Consider the following 17,065-nt stretch of genomic DNA (forward strand, 5'->3'; position numbering starts at 1 on the left):
TCGATCTCCCCACGAGGGTGGGCAGGAGCTGCAGGGGGGTTCCATCTCCCCATGAGGGGGGGCAGGAGCTGCAGGGGGGTTCCATCTCCCCAGGAGGATGGGCAGGAGCTGCAGGGGGGGTTCCATCTCCCCAGGAGGGTGGGCAGGAGCTGCAGGGGGGTTCCATCTCCCCATGAGGGTGGGCAGGAGCTGCAGGGGGTTCGATCTCCCCACAAGCGTGAGGGGGCTGTGCCCGCCAGTGCCCCTGTCCCGCTGGGGCCGGGCTGCCGGCGCTGCCTGGGCTGGGCCGTGAGTCACAGGCGCTCTTCCTGTTGGGAGTGACTCAGGTGGGGCAGCGATAAAAAACGCCCCAAAAAAAGGCACCGACCTGGCAGTGGGTGCGGAGCCCCGCCGGGACGGGCCCTGCTGCTGCTGCTGCGGGCACCAGCCATGGCCGAGCGCTGGCTGCTGCCCCTGGCCTGCCTGGCCCTGCTGCCCGCGGCCCGCGGCGCACACCGGGGACAAGGTGAGCCTGGGGCCGGGGATGGGGCTCTGGGGCTCTGGGGCTCTGCAGCGGCTCTTCCTGCCCTGCTGCCGCCGCAGATCGGCTCGGAGCTCTCGTGCTGGAGAGGGCCGGGAGCTGGAATCTGGCTGGGACTCCCTGCTAGAGCACTCTTCCCCTCCCGCCTTCGGCATTGGTGCTGGATCTGAAGGCGCTTCTTAGCTTTCCTCCGAGGTTAGTTTTCCTCCACCATGAATAACTTTGTCAGTTTTTGTCAGTTTGGTCACTGGCATCCCCTTTCAATGAGTTATTTGTATGCAATTACCTTCGTGCTGTCGGTGCAGAGCTTTGCTGCCAGGTGGGATGCGGGTGGGAGCACAAGCATCGCCTGGGCAGTGGCTGATCTGCCCATCAGTGCTGGAAGCAAAACCTTCCCCGAGCCTGAGGAAGAGCATCCAGGATTCAGTTTGCTGCAATAACGAGGCAGTGTTTGGATTTTGTGCGAGTCTGTGGTGCCCACAAGGTGCCACATCCTAGAGGAGACAGGAGTCCCCTGCAGTCCACAGCTTTAAGAATCCAGCAGATCCTCTTGCACATGCAAAGCTCATGCAGGCAGAGTGTCATGGAGGGAGATTTAAACATGTTCAGCCCAGTGGTAATTCAGCTATACATTATAGAGATGTATATTTTGTAAATACTGAGTGATTTTGTAAATACTGAGCAATTTAATTTTTTTTGACCCCAGTACTGATGATCTGAAATAAGCTTTCTGGGCTTGAAGTTGAATTTTATCAGTTTAAAGTTTGGTGAATGGGAAATAAGTGCTGAATAAGTGTTTTGGTTTGGGTTTTTTCAAAAGAAAAAAAATTCTGTTTTGCTGTAGATGCTACTTGGGTTAATTATTACATCACCTTAATTACATCTAAGTTTTAAAATACTGATATCAGTTCTTCCTCTGCTCCCTCCTGGCAGTGTGTGGGAAAGTGCTGCTTTCCCAGGGACTCTTGAACCCATTTCTGTGTGTAGGTAAAGCCAGTGTTCAGTAACAGCTGTGGTTTTATGGTGCAGCATAAAAATTCGAGTGAGTTCAGTCTGCTGATGGAGCCCCAGGCAGATATTCCTGCAGTGAGAAAGTGTGAAGGTGGGCAGTGGGGACAGCCAGCCCTGGAGCAGCAGATGGGACAGCCTTGTGGGTCACTGTCCCAGGAGCAGGGGATGGCTTTATTGACATGGAGCCTGACTGCATGCAGAGCTCTGTTGTTCTCCTGATGGAAGGAGGGATCTTTGCAGGCTGTCTCACCTGTACAGGGCTGTTGGATCCTCACAGACCCAGGGCCACCCTCATTGCCTGGTTTTGTGAATTTAAGGAGACAGTTTAGGAAGCCTGAAGCTGCCTGTCTTCTTCTCCAAGCCCTTCTGATGTGAGAATTCATCTGAGCACAGCCATCAAGCACTTTTCATGCTTTCTTCTTGGGTGGGAGCTGGGGGAATGACATCCTGCTGGGTGTGTGCCATGGATCTCCTGCATCCTGACATAGTACTGAAGAAATCCAGCTGCAAAACTTTTCCTCCAATTGAACCTGCTCTTTTCCATGGATGATCTCAGAGCAGAGCCTCAGGGCACCTGGATAGAGAAATGATCCTCTCCTCAGTTGGTCCTCATCCTCCAGCAGCTCCTTCCTGCTCCATCTCGTTATCAATTCCAGTGCCTTACCCTTGGTAAGGATTAGCCTGCCTGAGCCCCTGGGTTTCTGGGAGAACACCAGGAGCAGGCACACCAGTGCAGTGGTGGCACTAACCTGCCACAGTGTCATAAATGGCTTTGAATCAGCGAGACAGGAATTTGTTCCAGGGCTGTGGAGCTGGTTCCTGACATGCTGCAGCAGCAGAGAAACACTCAAAGAAAGGTTTTCCTTCCCTGGGGGAATGGTGCTCATGCCTGTAATTTAGCAAGCCAGTAAATCCTCTGCATTGCGTAGTCGTAGGGTGATGCATGGGTGGAGTTCAACTCAAAGATCCTTATTTGTCCTTCCAGCTTGAGATCTAGCTGGAGTGTAGAGGGTTGGGGAGTGGGATCAACCCAAGTGGGATCTTTCTGCTGTGAAGGTGAGCACAAAGATTTGAAGAAAGTGTCACACTGTTGCTCTCCAATGGTCCTTTGTGTTGTCCATGCCCTTTGGTCACTGCTGGTGCTCTCTGAGGCTGGAGTTGCTTTCCCAGGCCCTAGAGGCAGGAATTCTGTGCCCACAGGTCCCCTCCCAGCAGGCTAGGGTGGCAGAACATCTATCTCCTGAGCTCGGTCTCAGACTCCTGCAGCCAGGCTGGGAGGGAAGAGTTGTGCTTGCTGAAGCTGGAAAAGCCTCTCTCGCTGTTTGCTGGCGCATGAGGTCAGCTCTCCCCTTGGCAGAGGCTCCTGAGTGCCTCCCTCTGGAATGCGGTGCCGATGGGTGTGTGGGAGGGCGGCGCCCAGGTGTGAGAGGAGAGCAGGAGGCTTTGCCTGGCCCCAGGAATCACGGATGCAGAGGACAGGAACGTTGTACCCTGGGGCTGAGCTGTGCCAGAAGAGAACTGGGAAGGAGGAGGAGGCTCCGTGTGTATGAGCACAAGGCACTGTCTGTATCCATGCAGCAGGATTCTGCCCAGTTTTGGTCTCTCTCCACCTCCTATGCTCTCAGAGGTGACCTGGGCAGGGGTTGGGTAGCTGGGAATGGTCCTTCCAGTCCCAAGCAGTGAGCAGAGCTCCTCAGAGGGAGGTGGAGGCCCCCATGGCAGCATCAGGGTGGTTTGGAGCAGTTCCTCAGCAGGCTCTGTGCCCCTGAGGACCTGGCTTTTCCCTTGGGATGTTTCTTTCTCCTGCCTGTCTTTGCCAGCCATTCTCTCGGATGTGCCTGCTCTCCCCAGTGATCCTGAGGAGCGTGTCTGGAGTAAAGGTCCTCAGGATTAAATGCTCCAGTTCTGGCCACTGAGGGATTGCCAAGTAGGTGCAAGGTGGCTTCAAGGGAGCAGCTGGACAAGGCAGTGGGGTGCTGGAGCAGGCACATCTGGTGAGATGCCTGAGTCTGATGTCCAGGGCGATGATCTGTCTTGGCTGTAGAGGAATGCAGAATCTCATGCCTGTTCTTCCTGCCATTCCCCATGCAGCAGTGTGGGCAGCTGCAGCTTTTCTATAAAATGAGGGAGGGTGGGGTCCAATCCCACCAAACCTTTTTTGCTGATCTCCCTCATGGCTGGCACACTTCCACCAAGCTCCTTGGATCACAGACCACTCCTCATCACCCTGCACTGCAGACCTGGCTGGGGGGACCTGGTGGACGTTGGTTGAGCTTTTCCTACTCAACTCACTCCTGGCTGGGTGAAAAAAGAATAACCTCAGGAAACTTTTCCTTTTCCTCCAAAGTCTCCAGTAATTTACCCATGCTTTTCTCAGGACAAGACTGGGTTTTTTTTTAAACCATCTCTGCTTATTCAATGTCCTGGTTGTGTTGCAAGACCTGTGGAAGAATGGAGAACAGCCCTGGCAGTGCTGTTGTGTGGATTGTGGCTGCTTGGCTCGGGTTTGTCCATCCTCAGCAGTGAAATGGGGCATTCCTCCGCTGTGTGGGGATGTGGACACCGGTGGCACTGGGGTGGCTGATGGACACAGACATGGGGACAAGCACAGAGATGTGGGGAAGCAGCTCGCTGTTGACAGGGCGCGAAGGGGAGGTTTGCAGCGCCTGCCCCCTGCTCCCTGCCCCTCAGGGTGGGACTGCTGCACCATCTGAGACGTGTCTGTGCTCTCCTCTCCGCAGTGTGTGACTGCAACGGGATGTCCAGGCAGTGCATCTTTGACTGGCAGCTCCTGCGGGACACGGGGAACGGCTTCCGCTGCCTGGGCTGCCAGGGCCACACGGAGGGCGTGCGCTGTGAGCGCTGCCAGCAGGGCTTCTATCGACAGCACGGGGGGCTCTGCTGCCTGCCCTGCCTCTGCCACCCCTGGGGTACGTGCGCAGTCCTGCCTGGGCTCGGGGGGCTCCGGGCACCTCCTGGGCAGGGCAGCCTCTGTCCTGACCTACCAGACCACAGGTTTCAAGGCCCACCTGCCCTCTGAGGTAATCACGAACTCACAGAGTGATGTGGGTTGGAAGGTGCCCATGCCAGCCTCTCCCTCCTGTCTCCCTGCAGGTTCCCTTGGCCCGCAGTGTGACAGCGATGGCCGGTGCAGCTGCAAGCCTGGAGTGATGGGGGACAAGTGTGACCAGTGCCAGCCAGGCTTCGAGTCCCTGTCCGAGGCAGGCTGCAGGAGCAGCGGGCAGTGAGTGCTGCCACCATCGGTGCCATGGGGCAGAGGGAGGGCCAGCCTCCAGAGCTCTCCTGGGGCCTGTGCTGGCTGAAAACAGCCCCTGCAAAGGCAGGGCTGGTTTCATAGCAGTTCATGGACAACCTTAAGCCAACCGTCTAGGAGAGAGTGGGTTTGACTGAGGCTGGACCTCCCTGCCAGCCTGTAGGGCTTTGATGGTGTCCTGCAACACCATCAAAATCTGAACTTAGCCACTCTCTCAGGTGATGGCTTCATTACCCAGATAATGCCCAACAAGCTACAGCCCTGTAAATCAAAACCTGCCCATTGTGGGGCTGCCTCATGTTGGTGCCACTCACAAGGAGATGCACATGCAAAGATCAATCTCTTCCTTTTCATGAAGCCCTGTTTAAACACCTTTAGAAATGTTTCTGATCTGGCTTCCTCAGGTGTGTCCTCTTCTTCCCCACCTCACCCTGCCGTTGCTCCTTTGGGGCTGCTGGCAGGCAAAGGGTGTTGGGCTGCCTGCAGTCCTGGCCTGGCCTCCTGCCCAAGCCTCCCTGGGGTGATGCTGCTTGCTGGAGCTCAGCCAAGGTCTATTAAACTCATCCAGGGTTTATTAAGCTCGGTGGAGCTTCACTTTGCGCTTGTGGGTGGGTCTGATGCTCTGGGATGCCCTGGAGCAGTAGCAATGGGCACTGGCTCAACATGGCGCCCATAGAGTGGCAGATTTTGGAAAGAGGTGGCTGTGCAGCTTATTTCCCCGCTTCTTGCATGGGAATGGTAGCTGGGAGGGTTCTCTGCTGTCTTGTGTGCTAGCAGGAAGCGCTGGCTCCCAGGCCAAACTGGAAGTCCAGGTAGAGGTTGCTGCTGTGCCTTTGCAGGAGCCTGCAGTGTGAGTGTGACCCGGCGGGCAGCGTGGGAGGCTGTCACTCCGGCCACTGCGTCTGCAAGGACAGCGTCACTGGGGAGCACTGCCAGAGGTGAGGGGCAGGAGCATGTGCTGGACATGGCCTGGCACAGCCTCCTTCTCTCTGCAGTCACTTCCCAAGTTCACCAAGTCTTAGAATGGTTGGGGTTGGAAAGGATGTTAGAGCTCATCTCATTCCACCTCTGCCATGGGCAGGGACACCTTCCACTATCCTGGGTTGCTCCAAGCCCCATCCAGCCTGGCCTTGGACACTGCCAGGGATGGGGCAGCCACAACTCCTCTGGGCACCCTGTGCCAGTCCCTCACCACCCTCACAGGACAATTTCTTCCCAGTATCCAATCTAGCCCTGTCCCCTGTCTGGTCAAAGCCATTGCACATGCCCATCTCGCCATCCCAGCCCAGTGATGACCTTAAACCCTGCTGATGGCTGTACTGCATCCCAGGGATGGTTGTGTGGGCCAGTAAAAGGAGAAAACAACTTGAACATTGTCATCTTCTTGCATTTTCCCAGGTGCAAGCGACACTTCTACAACCTGGATGCCAGGAACCCTGCAGGCTGCTCCCCCTGCTTCTGCTACGGGCACTCGGACACGTGTGTCAGCGCGGACAACCACAGTGTCCACAACATCACCTCCACCTTCCAGCAAGGTGAAGCCCAAGCAGGACACCCCGTGGCTCCTGGGCGTGTGTGTTTGCCATCCCTTCTCTTCAGAGGGCTGGAGGAACCACGTGGTGCACAGCCCTGCTGGAAGTCAGCCTTGGGCAGTGCCTGCTCCTTGGGAGCTCATCCAGCCTGCCTGTGGCTGCAGCGACCTTGCTGTGATGGGATGGCTTGGTCACAGGCAGAAGTATAGTCCAAGGGTTGAGGGGAGCATAGGATTTCCTCATTATGTCTTTCCTGCACTTGGAAGGAGGCCTCTGTGCCCAGCCAGGCTGATTTACAGATGTGTGGGCACAGAGATAACTGTGCTGCCCCCTCAGAGGTCAGGGTGGGAAGCCGGAGAGTTTTGATAAGACACAGCTCAAGAAGGTTGCTGGAATCCTAGGAACACCTTCCCTGTGCAGGCTGACTGCTCCTTGTTTGTGCTCCAGGTACTGAGGGCTGGCGAGGGGTCCATGAAAGCGGCTCGCCAGCCCAGCTCCAGTGGTCCCCACGCCACCAGGATGCCTTCATAGCAGCAAGGACATCAGAGCCCATATACTTCATGGCACCTGGTAGGTGTGGGATCAGTGGTGGCCAGAGTGAACCCTTGGCTTGCTCTGATCCCATGAACTGAGCTTTTAGGAGGAAGGAAAGATTTTAAGCCTTTGATTTTCCCTCTGCAGCAAAATTCCTTGGGAACCAGCAGCTGAGCTATGGTCAGACACTCTCCTTTGGTTACCGCCTGGACCGAGGGGGCCAGCAGCCGTCCCCACATGATGTGGTCCTGGAGGGACACGGCCTGAGAGTCACTGCCCCCTTCCTGCCCCAGGGAGAGGTCCTGCCCTGTGGTGTCAGCCACATGTACACGTTCAGGTAAAGGGGGAAGCTGGGGTGCTTGGGGCAGGGGGAGCAAGAATGGCTGAGACTTCAAGGAGGTTCTGGGTTCAGCTGTGGTCCTTTGGCGATGGCAAATGGCCGCTGGTTTGGGCTGGGTGCATCTCAGGTGCTTCTGTCCTGGATGAGGAGGTTACTTTGTGAGAGGGGCAGGAGAAAATGTGGCTTGAGGTCAGGTTGGGTTCTCAACTCTGGATCACTTGCATGCATGGAGGTCATTGCCCAAAGCCTTAAGCTCCCAGGAGGGAGGTGGGCAAGGGCTGTTGTGTTTTTTGGAAGAGGCACCTCAGTTTTCTGAAACCAGTTCCACTTCCCCCCTCTCCCACGGCAGGCTGGACGAGCACCCAAGCAGCAAGTGGAGCCCAAGGCTGAATCACTTTGAATTTCGCAGGCTGCTGGGAAACCTGACAGCCCTCTGGATCCGAGCCACCTTTGGGGAGTACAGTAAGTGCAGAGGGAGCTGACAAAGTTGGCTTCTCTTGGTTGCTGGAGATGGGTACACCTTTGCTAAAATTTATGAAAAGATAAAAACAGTAAGTGCTCCGAGGGGGCAGAATTAAATAGCAAAGAGATTGAGCAGGATAGTAACCGATGTGGCTGCTCCACTTACCCGGGGGCACTGCATTGGAATGTGCCCCCTGTGCCGGTCCTGGCTGTGGGGCTGGGCGGGTGGAGCCACTATCCCCGCGGGTCACTGGCCCTACTCCCCTGCAGGCACCGGCTACATCGACAATGTCACCCTGGTGTCAGCACAGCCCGTGCCCGGTGTCCCGGCGCCGTGGGTGGAGCGCTGCCAGTGCCCGGCGGGGCACCACGGGCAGTTCTGCCAGAGCTGTGCCCCTGGATACCGCAGAGACACCCCCAGCCAGGGGCCCTTCAGCTCCTGCGTGCCCTGCAACTGCCAGGGGGGAGGAACCTGTGATCCTGACACCGGTAAGAGAAGCCAGCACCACCATTCTGTGCTTGTGGGCTGGATGGGAATGCAGGGAGGCTGCCTGTGTCCCGAGAATAGGGACACAGGGGAGTCGAGACTGCTGGCTTCACAGGAATTTCTTCATGGAAGTGTCACTAGGTATTGTAGGGGGCTGCCCAGGGAGGTGGTGGAGTCATCATCCCTGGAGGTGTCCAGGGAAGGACCGGATATGTCTCTCGCTGCTCTGGGCTGGTTGACAAGGTGGGGATTTGTATCAGGTTGGACTCGACGGTGTTGGAGGGCTTTTCCAGCCTTAATGTGTCTGTGCTTCTGAGATTCTGTCTGTGATCATGAATCTGTGACTTGGGTCTGAAATGTGGGGACCATCCAAGACAAAACTCCCCAGAGCCTAGAAGCACTGCAGTCAGATGCATTTGGAACAAATTGGATGCATGTGGGAGAGAGAAAAACCATCTCCTGCTGCCCAGATAGCAATATTTCTTCGCTAGTGACTTCTTATTTGAAAGTTAAGCATGGCAATGCCTCAGGTTGCACAGAGCTTGATCAACCTGGTTTAGTTGAAGAAGTCCTTGCCTATTCCAGGGGAGTTGGACTAGATGACCTTTAAAGGTCCCTTCCAACACGAACCATTTCATGATTTTATGTGGTGCATGAGGTGGGCATGCTGGGGATCTGAAGAGTTCTCGTGGAGGTTGCTGGACCATGGGTGCTGTTGTTGCTGTGTCTGCAGTGGTGGAGGATGTCCCACTGGGAGTGTGAGCAAACTGCCCTAAGCCCTCTCCTTGCTCCTCCAGGTGAATGTTACTCTGGAGATGAAAACGTGGGCAATGGTGCCAGCTGCCCCTTCGGCTCCTACCGAGACCCCTGGCAGCCCCACAGCTGCAGGAGCTGCCCCTGTGGGCCCGGCCAGGGCTGCTCTGTGGGGCCGGGTGGTGAGGAGGTCATCTGTGACCACTGCCCTCCTGGAGCTGCTGGTAATTCCCTTCTTGCTTCTGCTCTGCCTTTTCATACAGGTGTGCTTGGAGTGGGCAGATCCACGCCATCCTCTCAGCCCAGCTTGCCTGCGACACTGCCCCTCCTGCCTGTGGTGGGGTGTCTGAGCCCCAGGGGTTGGGTAAACACACCAAGATCTCTGGGAAAAGTTCTCCTCTAAATGTAACATGGGTGGAGAAAGGATGGGTAGGAAAGGGAGGGAAGCAAAAAATAAGGAAAAAAATGAATAAGAAATGACTTGTAGAAGGTCAGTTGTGGCGCCCAGTTTTCAAGAGCATGTGTAGGGCATTGTGTGTTGGCCGTGGTGGTGCTGACAGCAGAGCAGCTGTGGTGCCAGCCCTGATGGGGCTGAACACCCCCATTTCTGTGGGGCACAAGCAGTCAGCCTCTGCCTCCCGGGCACAAGCATTAACTTCTGCCCACGTCTCCTTTCCCAGGTCCCAGTTGTGAGTACTGTGCTGATGGCTATTTTGGAGACCCAGCAGCTTCCCAGCCCTGCCAGCCGTGCCGCTGCAATGGCAACGTGGAGCCCAACGCCGTGGGCAACTGTGACCGCCAGACCGGCGAGTGCCTCAAGTGCATCTACAACACTGCTGGCTTCTACTGCGACCGCTGCAAGGATGGCTTCTTTGGGAACCCCCTGGCCCCTGACCCTGCTCACAAGTGCAGAGGTGAGACCCAGATGCTGTCTGAGCTGCGGATGAGTAAGAAAAGCCATGACTGACTTTGGAGTGGCTTGATGGGAAGGAGGATGCTGGGAAGTGGGAATGGTGAGCAGGAACCAAAGCACAGGCTGAGTGGTGGCAAGAAAGCAGGGAGAGATGTGCTGTGGCTTGAGGTGGAGCCAGGCTCCCCTGAACCTGTGTCTCTCTGACCTGCAGCCTGTAACTGTGACTCAGTTGGTGCTGAGCCCCTGAAGTGCAGGAGTGACGGGAGCTGCATCTGCAAACCTGGCTTTGAGGGTCCCCGCTGTGAAGAGAGTGAGTGCCCAGCTTGCTATGGCCAGGTGAAAGAGCAGGTGAGCATCTGTGCCAGCCCCAGGGCCACTTAGCTGCAGAGATTTGCTCACCCTTAGCGTCTCCTCCTGTTCTCCTCAAGCATCTATTCCTGGTGCAGGTGAAATGTGAATTCAAACCTTGGCTTTGTACCTGATCCAACTGATCCTTTGTGTCCCATCTTAAAATGAGCCTTCATTTTGGTCTCTGTCCTCAGGCCTGACTGTGACCCTGGATTCCCCCTGGCCTTTTCCTCATGGGGTTAGTATGCTGCTGGCTGATGCCTGTCTGTGGTTGCAGGTGGAGCTGTACCTGCAGCAGCTGGCACAGCTGGAGCTGCTCCTGTCAGAGGTGCGAGCTGGAGGTGGGACCAGCCAGGAGCTGGAGGGGAGGATGCTGGTGGCTGAGGAGATGCTGAGGACCATCCTCAGGGAAACCCTGAGCCTTCAAGGTACCACCTGCCCACTGCTCTTGGATAGGGCCATCTGGGCTGTATCAGGGAGGGTTTTCTGCCTGGGCCTTTTTGCACAGCAACAAGTTTTTCTTCAGCCTTTCTCTTTCCTTCTCACCAGCCTCCGGCAGGTCTCTGGAAGGCCGTGTGGCCAGGATGAAGGGGCAGGGGTCCAGCTCCCAGAGCCGCTTGGATGAGGTCAAGGCAACAGTGGAGAGACTGAGGTCTCTGGGCAGCCAGTATGAGAGGCAGGTGCAGGAGACACGTCAGCTGCTGGAGAGAGCCAGGCTGGACCTGGATCGCAGCGGCGCCGCTCTCCTTCGGGTGGTAAGAGCATCCTGTGTGACACGCTCCTAGTTCAGCTCAGGGATGGAAAAAAATCTACGGAGAAAGCAAGGATTTAAAGAATTACAGATGTTGTTTTGTGAATGTGGGTGTTCTGGTGGTCCTTTCTTTGGGGTCAGGACCTTGAGAGGAGCTGGCAGGGGTCTCTGGGGGTGGTGGAGGTTTAACATGCTGTAGTTGCCTCTTTCACTGCCAAATTGGATGGAGAGCAGAGAAGAGCACTCACACCTCTCTTCCTTCTCCCCTCCTCAGACCATTCCTGCTTCAAGCTTTCCTGGGGGTTCCAATCAGTTCTTGCAGCTGGCCCAGGAGGCTCTGAGACTGGCCAACAGGTGAGTTGCTCCCACTGTTAGCCAAGAGAGAGGGGAGGAGGACTGAGATCCTGCTCGGTGCCCAGAAGGTCCTTTTTGGAGGGTTCTGTTTGACATCTGCCAGCCCTGGAGCAGGAGAAGATACAACTGCTGGGCTGTCTTTGCTGCCCTATAGACTTATCCTCAGCTGTCTTTGAGGATGTAACTGGATGTGATTTAGAAGCATCTTTGGGATCAGTTTTCCCCTTGGATATGCAGTTGGAACAGAGAGCTTGTGCCCTCCCCAATGCTCCTCTCTCCTTGGGAGATGCAGGGGGAGCAAGAGAAGTACAGGTCGCCTTTGCAGACATGCTGTGTTTCCCAGGGGGTGAATCAGTGAAGGCAGCAGTACAGGAAGCTGGTGGAGGAAACCTGGGTGGGAGCCCTTTGTGACAAGCCCCTCTGTGCTCTGCAGGCACACTCAGGCAGCCAATGCCATTGACCAGGCTGCCAGGGCGGCGCAGGAGGATGCACAGGAGGCGCTGGAGCTGCTGCGCGCAGCCGCCGGCGGAGAGGGCACCGAGGGCTCCCTGCCAGGGCTGCCCGGGAGGTGAGCACAGCCTGCCTTGGCCTCTGTGTCTTCTGTGTGCCCCTGGGAGGGAGCAGGGCATGGCCAAGAATCCTGGCCCCCCTTCCCTGCCTCCCCATCTGAGCTGCAGAAATGGGCAGCTGGAGGCAGGGGATTCGCTGGCATGTCAGGGGTGCAGATGGAGGGTCAGCAGCTCTGTGGAGGGTTTGCTTCCCACCTCACAGCCCTCAATGCTCCTGGGGACTGCCTGCAGCTGGGCAAAGCATCACCACATGTGTGAACAGGCTTCCGAGGATGATTTCCACATGTGGTTGAAAGTCTGGGCTGGCTGTAGCCCAAAGGGAGAATTTAAGCCCACGGTGTCTCCTTTGGTCAGACTTGGCCTCTCCAGAGCCCACCACGATGGTGCTGGGACTTTGCACACCATGGATGGGGTGTGAGCAGCAGCCTTGAAGGAAGTTAAGAGGTTAAACAGGGATGTGCAGGAGAAAACATATAGGGGTAGGGCAGGGATCAGCAGAGCCACCATGGAGCCTGTGAGGGTTCAGCTGTATGAAACAACCTCTGATTTTGGAGCAGGAGTAAGGAGCCAGCAGATGCCCTGCTCATTGGAGGGGCTGGGATGCAGGGAATGTTTGTAATGGATGTTTTACATGTGATAAATCTGCGTGGAGCTTTGGGGAATGTGAACGAGTCAATGCAGATGGTGGTATTAATGCTGGGGCGGGAGGCTGGCAGCTTGGCTGGTACCAGGCTCTCCAATCTCACATCTGTACAGGTATGAGGAGCTCAAGTCGCTGGTTGGAGGCCTGAAGGCTGATGCTGATGGAATGGCCTCCAAGGCAGACACGGCTTATCAGGGCAGCCTGGTGCTCCTCAGCTCCCTGTCCCGCCTGACAGAGATGGACATCAGCTCCTTTCAGGTGAGGGCTTCGTGCCTGTCAGGCCAGGAGATGCCCTTTTGCTCTTCCTGATGCCCTCCCTGCTTATCCTACCACCAGCTCAGCCCTTCCCAGGGCTCCATCCCTGTTGGAGAGCCCCTAGATAGGCATCTTCCTACCCTTTTCCCCCTTTGCCTCTGGTTCCTGGTGGGCCCTGGGGAGATGCTGGGGAGCTCACTGTGTCTGTGTTTCAGGAGGAAGCCTCGAGGCTGAAGCAGGACTCGGGTGCCCTGCTGGCCCTGGTGGACACGACCCTGTCCCAGTCCCGAGGCCTGCGGAGCCGCGTGGGGCAGTGGGAGCAGGAGGCCAAGGAGCTGCTGCAGGGCCAGGAGAGCCACAGAGCGGTAAGAGGCTGGCCAGGGCTCATCCCCAGCAGCAGCTGCAGCCTTGGGGGGTGCCTGTGTCCCCAGCATGTCCTTGCCTGGCTGTCAAAGGCAGCTCTGCCTGCCTGGTGCAGGATTGGGCCCTTCCTTGGGACTGCAAACCTCAGTGTGTGCAGGGAGCTGCTGGTGCATGGTCTCACCTGCCTTCTCCTCCATGTAAGGCAGGATGAAGAGCTGCTCCTGCAAAGATTAGAGCTAAGATGACTCGGAATAGGGCTGGAGCTGGTTGAGGAGCACAGGCACAAGCTTCTGATGGCAGATCAGCCTGTGGTAACCTTGATTAAGGGGCAAGAGCAAACATTTGGGAACAGACTGTTGGGTCTCTTCCAGCCCAGCTCCTCCCAGACTGCTCTGGGACTGTGATGCTGCCATACCATGTCCTTCACCTGCCCTTTGTGTCCCTTGGTGCATTGCAGAAGCTGACACAGCTGCTGTCCCGAGCCACCCTTGCCAGGAGCACAGCCCTGCAAGCCATGAGCGCTGGCAATGCCACCTTCTACGAGGTGGAGCAGATCCTCAAGAGCCTCAAGGGTAGCATCCTAGGAACCCTTCCTTTTCCTTTCCATGTGGGATCTCACAGAGGTACTGTGGCTTCATTTCCACATGTGTTTCTTCCAGAGTTCAACCTGCAAGCAGATGACAAGAGGAGGCAAGCCAAAGATGCCATGAGGAGGCTGCCCATTATCAGCAGCATGGTCACCACTGCCAGGGAGAAGACAGACCGAGCCAAAGGGATCGTGGGCAGTGCTGCTTCTGAGTCCAAGGCAGGCAGCAGCGTGGCAGAGGAGGTGAAGGAAATCACCACGGGGATCCAAGAGGTAAGGACAGACCCTGGTGCTATTGCTGGCAGAAAAGTATTTGGAAGGGGAAAAACATGGAAGAAGAGGAGATGGTTAGCAACCTCTTGGTGGACCTGATGGGTTGATTTTTGAGCTGAAGTTTCTCTACAGTGGGTCCTGCAGATACCAGTTTGGCTGTAGGTGATCTCTGCAGACACATTTCTTTCATGAGGATCTCTGGGGCATCTCACTGTAGCCACTTCTCAGTGACCAAGGGGGTTTTTTACTCCTGCAGCCAGAGTCATTGGCAGGCTTGTGATGTCCCAAAATGGTGTTTGTGCGTTCACCTCCCAGATGCGTGTTGTAATTCCCCAGGGATTTGCTGATGTGTGAGGGAGGGATTGAGCCATGAGCATAGAAACATCTCTCTGGAGATGTTGGTGGGAGAACATGAGGACAGCTTGTGATCTTTTGGATCCCTTGTAGAAGGAACCACTTTCTACCAGTTCCCCACTCCAGTGCACCCAGAATGATTTTGGTTGTGTTCTGCCCTCTAAAAGTGCTTTTTCCTAAACACAACACCAGGAGATTGCCCGGCTGAAGGAGGAAGCCAACAAGACAGCTGACGGCGTCCTGGCCCTGGAGAAGGCAGTGGCCACCCTGCAGCTGGAGGCCAAGGAAGTGGATGAAGCATTTGAGAGGAAACTCTCTGAGGCTGAGGCGGATGCTGCTGTGATAGAGAAGGTGGGTCCCCATCTCCCTTGCCTTGTCTCCTCCCCTGTTGATTGTGGGCTTGATTTCACCTTACAGCTCCTGCCTTCCCTCCTCCAGACAGCTCAGGAAGCTCAGAGGGTCCACGACAAGGCTGGCCAGGCAGGGGCAGCTGTGCAGCAGATGCTGAGTGCCCTGGAGGAGCTGCTGCGGCTCATGAGTAGGTTTTGTGATGCCTCTGTGGGGTGTGGATGGAGACAGGTCCCCTCTGGGGTCTAGACAGGGCTTCTGGGAGTTTAGTGGGAAGCTAAATTACGTGATGCCTGTGAACAGGCTGGGCAGCAGGGTGGAGATGAAGTATCTGGGAAGATCTAGTCCTCAGCCTCCATGCGTGCTTTCCCATTCCTTATTTTCCTTCTGTGCCAAAGACCAGCCTGGTGCTGTGGATGAGGATGGCCTGAGGCAGCTTGAGGAGAACTTCAGCAAAGCCCAGAGCAGAAGCCAGCAGCTGAAGGTGGAGATGTCAGAGCTGGAGCAGACGGCTGCCCTGCAGAAGGCCCGGGTGCGTACGTTGGAGAGCAGCATCGATGGCATCCTGGCTGATATTAAGAACCTGGAGGATATCCAGAAGAGTCTTCCTCCAGGCTGCTACAACACAAAAGCCATTGAATTGCCCTGAGCCAGCTCTGGAAAGGCTGCAGCACCTGCCAGGCTGAAGGCAGGAGGGCCTCCCCAAATCTGGCAGAACTGGCTGTGTTTGTTGTGTTAAACTGATCCTTACCCTCAAGATCAGTGTGGCACATGAAGTTCACAGTGTTCTGCTGGCCCTGGAAAGTCCCTAATTTTCCCAAGTGCTCCGTCCCTTGCTCATGGGAGGAAGGAGACTCCTGGTTTGTGAAGGTGCTACTGTCTGAAGAACAGCCTATGCCTACAATATATCTCTGAGTGCAGGGTTAGGTGTCAGCCTTGTGAGTTTGCACAGTTTGGACCCTGAAGCTCATAACTGACAGGTTCCCATCACCTGTGGATGCCCTGTCCTGGTCCAGCTCACACAGAAGGACTGGGGTCTCTGTCCATACTTTTGACACTGCCACCACCTCCTGTTCTCCGTGGGGTTTTCCTCACCTTTGGCAGTGACAGGGAGCAAGCAGCATGAGAGGCTGCTGGGGGAGATGAGCTCTGAGTTGTGGCACTGGTGATGCTTCATGTGGTGTGTCCTCCTGGGCTGGCAGTCCTCCCCTTGCTGGGGGTGGTGCTGGCGTGCTGTGGCTCTTGTACCTGAGAACCCCATCCCATTCTGCTGCAGTGCCTGTAACCTGTTTCCATTCGTTTAAAAATATTGAAGATGTCTTGAATGTGTCTCCACCTCTGGTTTGGTGCTGCCTGTCCTCCCTCCCTCCCTCATGGTGCTGTATGTTTGTCAGAGGCCACCATCACCACTAAGGTAGCTCTCCACAGGGGTTTCCCACTGTTCATCTTAACAGAGCTTGGATGAGGCAAAGACCACAGTGCTCCCTTCACTGCAGCTCTCATGGGGGTGCAGCTGCATTCTGGGGCACTGCACACTGCTCCCACCTTCCTTCAGATGCCATGCAGGGGGAAAATGTTTCAGGGGAAATAGGTGCCACCGGATGCTGGAAGCTGAAGCTCTGCTGAAGCCCTGCCCTGCATGCTGGTGAAAGGAGGTCCCAGATGGAGAAGGACACTGGGGACTCACTCACCCCTCCTTATCTCTCAAGTCTTTGATTAAGTGGTATCTGATAAAGGACCATCCATGCTTTTGCTTCATGGTATACCAAGTATTATGTCTGCTTTACACTCTTATTTAAGTGAGATGTATTTTAGCCCCTGGCATGTGTCCCTTCTCCTGTTGTACAGTGCAGGGACAGCTATTAGGGAACCTGCTTTTCCATTAACTGGCTTTTTTGAAAGGCAGGTGTAGGCACACAGTGTGTGGTGGTTGGGAGTGGGGCTGGCCCAGCCTCATCCCCAGTGGGTGCAGCTGTGAGCAGCAGGTGAGCAGCACTGACAGCAATGAGCCATGGAGTGCCCAGGGGCACTGAGCAGCCACCAAAGGGAGCAGAGGGCACACAGGTGCAGTGCATCAACAGGAGGGGATAAAAGATTGGGCTACAGAACAAGAAGGGCAGAAGCTTGAAGTCTTCTGAAATGGTGTTGCTCTGTATGGGTTGAAGCTTTCTGAAATTGCATGGTGATATGCTGTGTGCTGTCGCTGTCTCAGCTGTGACAGGTAAGAGGTCAATAAATGATGAATACTCTTGGCTAGGTCTTGCTAATCACTTTCTTTTTTCAGGCTTCCTCATTTGGGGGGATTTGGCCATGGGTTATCCCAGCAGTGCAGGCATTTGCTCTCTTGTTCTGACTCAGTCTTGGGGCTGTTTTAAAATCACACCAGTAACATCTC

The 17,065-nt window shown here is 55.8% G+C and overlaps 1 protein-coding gene across 1 annotated transcript; it reads left to right on the plus strand.

Moving 5' to 3' along the window:
- Positions 1–429: 429 nt before the first annotated feature.
- On the plus strand, positions 430–15,410 carry LAMC2 (laminin subunit gamma 2). The gene is made up of 23 exons (XM_030952998.1): positions 430–505; positions 4,273–4,461; positions 4,646–4,775; positions 5,645–5,743; positions 6,204–6,340; positions 6,785–6,907; positions 7,019–7,208; positions 7,561–7,673; positions 7,944–8,162; positions 8,958–9,137; positions 9,594–9,827; positions 10,038–10,174; positions 10,452–10,602; positions 10,724–10,929; positions 11,200–11,279; positions 11,713–11,847; positions 12,605–12,749; positions 12,962–13,111; positions 13,567–13,681; positions 13,769–13,968; positions 14,515–14,673; positions 14,761–14,860; positions 15,069–15,410. Exons 1-23 carry the CDS (start codon positions 430–432, stop codon positions 15,317–15,319), a joined length of 3,519 nt encoding a protein of 1,172 aa, XP_030808858.1. The 3' UTR covers positions 15,320–15,410.
- Positions 15,411–17,065: the final 1,655 nt, after the last annotated feature.

Source organism: Camarhynchus parvulus, chromosome 8 (assembly GCF_901933205.1).
Source record: "Camarhynchus parvulus chromosome 8, STF_HiC, whole genome shotgun sequence".
Taxonomy (NCBI): Eukaryota; Metazoa; Chordata; class Aves; order Passeriformes; family Thraupidae; genus Camarhynchus; species Camarhynchus parvulus.

Excerpts from the sequence above, each read along its gene's own strand:
- LAMC2 (XM_030952998.1), top strand. The coding sequence starts at position 430 with ATGGCCGAGCGCTGGCTGCTGCCCCTGGCCTGCCTGGCCCTGCTGCCC. Across the intron at positions 14,674-14,760 it reads ATGCTGCTGTGATAGAGAAG|ACAGCTCAGGAAGCTCAGAG; the intron begins GTGGGTCCCCAT and ends TCCCTCCTCCAG. Across the intron at positions 14,861-15,068 it reads GGAGCTGCTGCGGCTCATGA|ACCAGCCTGGTGCTGTGGAT; the intron begins GTAGGTTTTGTG and ends TCTGTGCCAAAG.